This window comes from Meriones unguiculatus, chromosome 21, assembly GCF_030254825.1.
Source record: "Meriones unguiculatus strain TT.TT164.6M chromosome 21, Bangor_MerUng_6.1, whole genome shotgun sequence".
Taxonomy (NCBI): domain Eukaryota; kingdom Metazoa; phylum Chordata; class Mammalia; order Rodentia; family Muridae; genus Meriones; species Meriones unguiculatus.
In genome coordinates this window covers 57375226-57382339 of record NC_083368.1, presented here as the reverse complement: position 1 = coordinate 57382339, position 7114 = coordinate 57375226, and the positions used below count along the sequence as shown (strand labels likewise).

The 7114-nt window shown below is 53.1% G+C and overlaps 1 protein-coding gene across 8 annotated transcripts in view; it reads right to left on the bottom strand.

Annotated features, from left to right (window-relative positions):
- Positions 1-1701: 1701 nt before the first annotated feature.
- Positions 1702-7114, bottom strand: part of Nrf1 (nuclear respiratory factor 1) — a 100501-nt gene continuing 95088 nt past the window's right edge. For all 8 annotated transcript variants that reach the window (XM_021641305.2, XM_060373853.1, XM_021641308.2 and 5 more), the window contains one exon: positions 1702-3187. In XM_021641305.2, the coding sequence (XP_021496980.1) occupies positions 3024-3187 (164 nt within the window). In that variant the 3' untranslated portion in view covers positions 1702-3023. The remainder of the gene's footprint in view (positions 3188-7114) is intronic.

Here is a 7114-nt window from a genome sequence, read left to right as displayed (position 1 = left end):
TGTCCTGGGCTGTTCTTGCTGGGGGTCACAGCAGCAGCAGGACACACCGGAGCTCCCTGAGCACCAAGCGTTCCCAGACACGGGGCTCCTGGTTCCCACCAGCTCGGGCTCCTGAAGGACAACCCAGCCCGCTTGCTCTGCTCCTGGTCACCACGCCCGGCTGCAGCAGCCTTCCGTGACTCACCTTCTCCTCACTTTCTCATTCACGGGAAGACTGGACCAAGCGCCCTGCGAGTTCCGGGCAGGCGCTCCTTCCCTGAGCCGCAGCCCCAGCCCCTCTCACTGCTCACAGACAACTGCCAACTTGTTTTCAGACAGTGCTCTGTGTGTGTGCATGTGCTCGCACAAGTGTCACGCCATACATGCGGAGGTCAGAGGGCAACTCCAGGGAATCAGCTCTCTCGCGTGAGCATCAGGTCACTGGGCGCAGCACGCTCTTCCCTGCCAGGCCAGCTCCTGGGACCATCCATGCTCTGCCACCCATGACATGCTCTCAACAGCAGACCCTCTGGGACTGAGCCACAGGCGTGGCATGCCTGCAGACCACAGGCTGAATTTTCACCTGCCAACAGAACCAGGCCTCCCCATTCACGGGGACTCTGGAGGGCGCCGCCTGGGTCCGGCTGGCAGGAAGACCCGGGGAGCTGGCCCTGAGGTCTGCAGGCAAGCTGTGCTCTGGTAGCCGTAGCTCCTGCCTCTGGCCCATTCTCTCTGGAGAACACGGGTGGAGGCGTACCACTGTGCAGAAAGGGAGAGAGGCAGGCAGCTGGGAGCCAGGGTCAAGCCTCAAGGAAAGCAGGTCTCCGTATCCCCTTACTCCAGTCTACTGAGCCGTCTATCAACGGAAACGGCAGAGAGGGGGCATTCAAGGGTGGGATGAAGCTGGCACTAGGAAGAGGACCCAGAGGCTTCTGGGAAGGGCCTGAGTGAGGGTGTGGCTGCTGTGACATTGGCAGTTGCCACACGAAACCTGAGGTGTGTGCCCGGGCGTGTGGGTAACCAAGAAGGGAGGACACAAAAGCAGCTCAGGTCTTGGGCCTTTCGCTCTGAGGGCACCTCCTGTATCAGACATACTTACCAGGGAACCCTCCACAGATGCCGGGGACCACCATCACCTAGACTTCAGTATGGGTCAAGCAAATGCCTAGCTCAGGGGCAGAGCAGAGCCTTCAAGCCACCCGAGGCTTCCCGAAGAGCGACTGCCCAGACAGCATGGGACAGAAAACAGACCGTGGGGCCTGGGGGTCCCCGCTGCAGCCCGGGTGTGGTCCAGCGCAAAGACCTGCCCTCTAGGGCACGCCTGTTGTAGGTGACAGTGAGCCCCCACCCCCGAAAGAGCCCTGCAGCCCAGAGGCCAGGCCACACAGAGGGGCAGTGTTTGTCACCACATCCAAACTATTTATTGAATGAGGCAGTTTCCACAGAGGGGAGAACAACACAATCCATGCCCTGCTACTGGCGTCTCGCTTCTTTTCTTGGCGATTTCTCAAACTATTGGAAGGTTATTTCACCACAAAGGAGCACAGACCGTACAGCCCCTCAACAGCTTCACAATATGATAAAAATAATTAAAAAAATAACAAGTAGAACCAGGACGCTCAAGTGTAAATGTCCTGCTCCTCCCTTATCACGTACAGAAAGAACATACAAAGAACGTTGTCTAGTTTTCTATAAAACAAGTGAAGTTAAGAATTGGAAACGTTTCTCAAAGGCCGAGCAAGACATGAAGAGTCTTTTAATGTCTCATTAAAAAACAAAAAACCAAAACACCACATTAAATACACGAGCACACGAGGGGAGGAGGAGCCCTGTACACGCTCGAGGAGCAGAGATTGGCTGGTCGAGGTCAGGCGGCCTCGGCCTCGGGGCTCACGGCTGCTCACTGCACCAAAGGCCGCTGGCTCGCTGCCATCCATCCACCCCGAGGGCAGGGCGCTGCCCAGGCTGGCGCCGCCAGGATGGGCCTGGGGACAGTCCTGGGGCCTGGAGTAGGCCCTTCTTCCTGACACATCTGCAATGGCCAGCCTTCTCCGGGCACAGGTCCGTGTGTGGCAGTCTCTTGTTTACGCGCAGCTAAACACGACTGGAGAACATGGTTCCCACAGGCGCACCTGCTGTCAAGTTTTCTCCCTCCTTCCTGCTCTCCTACACTGTTCCCGCTCTCTCCCCATCTCACACGAGTGCGCGCACACACACACATACACGCACGCACACACGCACGCACACCCGCCTGCTCAGTCCCACTACTGTTACCCTCAGTTCGTAACAGGGCCGACTCAGGGCTGACCTCACAGCCAGAGCAAGCTTTGTGTGAGCCGGAGGTCCGGGGAGGGAGGAGCGGAGGCTGGGACGGTCTGGCCCCTGCCAGGAGCCCGCAGGGCAGTGCCTGCGGCAAGGGCAGCACCGGGGGCCTGGACAGTGCCCTGCTGGCGGGGGCCGCTCGCTCTGGACGCTCCGGCGCCTTCCCGCGGCGTCTGCGGAGCTCTGCGGCCGAGGCAGCTCTGGTGAAGGGCCGGCGCCTCTGCTGGGCTCTCAGTAGCTCAATGCACGACCCTGCTGCGAAGGAAACCCGGTGACTGTGTCTGGCCGTGCACCCTCCAACACGAGACTGGGTGGGCTACCGCTTCCGCAGTTCACCTTGATTTCAACAGATAATTCCATGCGGGGTTCATACGTATGTATGTACATATATACTCTATACATATATGTAAATGTGTGTGTCCATATGTACACATATACGTATATCCACACTCACTCCTACACACGGAAGTACACACACATTCCGCACAAAGAAGTCCGGCCACATTTGGCTTTTTGGGACAGTGAAATCGGTGTTGTTCCACTCCACCAGATCGGTGCTTTAAAAAAGGTGATTCCAAAACCTGCCGCCTTTTCCTTCTTAAAAAAGGGTACCAAAACGTTTCTTCCAAGTCCAGGGACTTGATTCCATTTGATTGCACCTCTGCAAACGTGTATAAAATCCTGAAGTAGACTAGAAAATGATGCCATGATAGCCCTCCGTGTCACTGTTCCAATGTCACCACCTCCACAGCCTGGCCGTCCATGGTGACCGCGCTGTCCGCTATCCGGGTGGTCACTGGGGCCATGGCCACCTGCACGGGCCCGTTGCCCTGGGCGAGGCTGGTTACCACAGTCTGGTACATGCTCACAGGGATCTGGACCAGGCCTGGAGAGAGAAAGCAAGGCTGTGGGCGGGCAGCTCTCGGGACCGCGGGGCTGGCTGGGGTGGCTGGCTCTGGGGCTCTGGTTCTCCAGGGACTCGTGGCCTGCCAGCCCCAGGTCAGCCACTTACCTGCCTCCAGGTACAACCAGCCTCAGCTTCTCTCTCCCTTCCCTTTCTTTCCTTCTGTTAGAGGGAAGGTCTTGTTGTGTAGCCCAGGCTGGTCTTGAACTCTTGATCCTATTGCCTCAGCCTCCCAAGTGCTCAGACTGTAAGCATGTGCCATGGCAGCTGGCCGTCAATCTCACTCCTCAGCCTCAGGAAAGAGCTGTGGGGACACTGTGGACACCCTTCTCTCTTTGGGAGGCACAGCCCAGCAAGCGTGAGTCTTCTCACCCTGCAGCAGCCCCCTTCCAGCAACGGCTCGGCTGGGCTGCTCTGCGGGCTGTGCGGCTCTGAGAAACAGCCAAACCCACGTTCCTGTGTCCTGGCCCTGCTGTCTGGCCACTAGCCCTTCTATGGCTTTCACCTCCAGAGCCAATAAAGACACTAAACCAAACTGGCCCATTTGTCTCCTATTTTTAGAATTTCACAAACTGGTACAATCTTTTAATTAAAAGTTTTAGAATGAACTAAAAAGCAACAACAAAACCAACACACCCCAACTGTCTCTCAACACCATCATTAGTCAGAGCAGAACCACGAGAAGGGGGCAGCCTGGAGTCTCAGAGAGGGTGACCCGTTTCCAGTTAACGTGGGCCAAACAACTGAGTGCATCGGCCTTGTTTCCTGTTGGAAGTAGGGTTCCGGTGGACAGGGAAGGGCTGGCTTTGCAGGCCACAAAGGAAAGGAATGGTCTGATGGTCAGTGCGGGCAGCTGTGGCCCCTGCCGCACGGATTCATGCTGTGGAGGCCCAGACCCTCCAGGAAGATGGAGACAGCTGCTCTCAAGAACTGGTGGAAAATCAGTGTTTAACTGCCTGGGTCAGTAGGCAGGTACACCAAACCTTAACACCCAGACCACTGTGACAGAAGATCTGAGAACATGCCTATCGTGAGATCAGGTGAGCGGAAGGGCCTGTTTTAGCACTACCTCTCCTGTCCACAGGTCAGCTAGCTCTGCCCTATACAACCTGTGAAGCAGCATTCTGATGGGGCACACTTAAAGGGCACAGAGCTACACAATGACAAGAACAACTTTGGGAGAAAACAGAGCAAATGCCGTCAAAGTTCATTTGGTATCCTCAAGTTATTGTCTTAGAATGGGAAAACACACACACACACACACACACACACACACACACCACAAAACATACACTCAACCCTACACACCTATCTATACTTGTAATCTGAGACAGGAAGATCACTTGAGCTCAGGAGTTCCAGGCTAGCCTAAGCAATGGCACGGGGGGCTCCTTTACAGAAATATAACACATAGAGCTGGGAGGGTATAGCTCAGTGAAGACTTGTCTGGCATGTAAGAGATTCTACGTTAGATTCCTAACACCAAAAACAGCAGCAGCAGCCACCCAGACCAACCAACCACTCAGACCTCAGACCCCCAAACCTGTGAGGGGTTGTGTTTGTAGTACTAGCTCTCAGAAGGCCAAGACGGGAGCTGGAAACCAGTCTGCACTACACAGTGAGGACCTGTCCCACAAACACAACAGCAGCAACAACCAAAACCTCAGACAACTCCAAAATCTTACAACCAACTAGAAAAAATATGCAAAAGTAATTTAAAAGTAAAAAGTTCAATAAATAAAACACATTACAAAGGTTATATGATAACCAAGAAAATTTCCAGAGACTAGAAAAAATTACAAAGTAGAGAAATTAAGATACACAAGCCAACTTCTATTACTGAAAAATGAGTTTGGCATGGAAAGGCCACTTGATGTGCCTGGCACAAGAGACAGCCAAGGATCTAGACACCCAGACACATCTCCAAGCACAAGGGAGACAGCAAAACCCCAAATGATTCTAGGCAGAATGAAGCAGGGGTCAGCGTTCATGCAAAAAAACTGGACACAAAAATAATAACAGACATCATGGCAAACCTAGAAGCTAAAATGATGAAGCCATGCCTTCAAGAATTTTGGTTCAAACATCCCAGAATCACTTTCAGCCTAGAATTCTATACCCAGCTAAAATGATCTGTATGAAGGACACACAACACAACTTCAGCTATGACTACAGACTCTGGCTGCCTACAGACACTTTCTCAGGAAGCTTGGAAAATGTGTTCATATTAGCACAGAAACCTCAGATGACAGTTGCATGGGCTTTGGAGACCCTGAAAGGGGCGAATGGGAGTGAGGCAAGAGGCAGGGCTGGGCCTGAGCACCAGAAGCCACCAGAAGGATTAAAGCCAGGCACAACTGGTTAGAATTAACTAAAAAGCAACATCAAAACCAACACACCCCAACTATCTCTCAACACCATCATTAGTCAGAGCACAACCACGAGATGAAGGAGGCAGCCTGGAGTCTCAGAGAGGGTGACCCGTTTCCAGTTAACGTGGGCCACACAACTGAGTGCGTCGGCCTCAGGCCTCATTTTCCGGTTGGCAGTAGGGTTCCGGTGGACAGGGAAGGGCTTTTCAGTTAATTTAACACCTGTTGAGGTTACAGGCCTGGAGTCATCTCAGGCTTGTCATTTCAGAGGGTCAACAGGCGGGCTACAGAACAAGCTGGGGGCAGCCCGAGCTACCCAGGGAGACCCCTCCTTCCTGGAAGCAAGCAGACACCCTCCTCTACTATACCAGGCAAGCACTACAAAAGGACAAAAATGAAATACACTAACACATTTGTTTTGACAGTGGACAATTTTTATGTGGTTATAAACAAACACAGATACCAAATCATCCACAAATATGGTACTGCACTTTTAAAGTCACTTTTTTTTTAAGGGGGGGTGGCATTCCAAATTTTAAATACAGTAGTTGAAGCACTGTAGTTATAGGACAGCATGGTATTTTTGCTTCTGGGCATAGTCTATTTTCAAATGCCCAGACTGGCTATCTGCCTACCCAGCAGCTCAACCTGCCGCCTGCCACAGGAGTGGTCGCAGATCTGAGTCCTCCCTACCCCGGCCCTGTGCGACTCTCCATGGTACCATCCTTGGGTTGGCTTCATCAGCCGTGACACTGCGAGTGGAGGCAACCACTCGCTTGAGGGCTGCCAGGGAGTCCTCGAGACTAAAAATGAATCCAAAAGAGAGATGTCAGGCCACGCCTGGGAAGCAAAGGTGGGCAGACATCTGTGAGTTGGAAGCAAGCCTGATCCACACAGTGAGCTCTAGGCTGGCCAAGGCAAATAATGAGGCCTTATCTTAACCGGAAAGAAGCCTGATGACCTGAGCTCGAGCCCGGGACCCACATGATGGAGAGCTGGGACTCCCAAGCTGTCTTCTGACCATCACACACACTTGATGGCATGCATATGTGTGCGCCTGCCCAAGTGGGGAAAAAGTCCAAACCAAAGGAAATTAATGCAAAAGAAAATCTTATTCCACAGTCTTTCGTGTGAGCATTTCCTAGGAGATCCGTTTGGTCAATTTCTGGATAGACATTTGATGGGACATGCAGCAGGGCCTGAGAGTCTTGTTTTACTGACTCCACTGTAAGGGTGTGTTAACAAAACAAAGGCAAGGTCAGTGCAGCCTCCGGAGAGGCAGGCTGGGAAGAGCTGTGTGTGACGGGGAGAAGCCGGCGACGGCTGGGGAGGAACAGGCCGTGGCTTCAGTTGGAAGCGGTCCTGCTTCTTCTCAACCATTGCAAAGGGCTTCTAAATGCTGAGTCAATTCCTTCCACTCAGCCTTCCTTGCCGCAGGAATTATTTTTCATTTAGACTATGCTGCTTCGCCCAGAGTGTAACACTTAGACCATGATCAATAACGCACCCCAAACCTAAAGCACAGCTAAGACGCTCT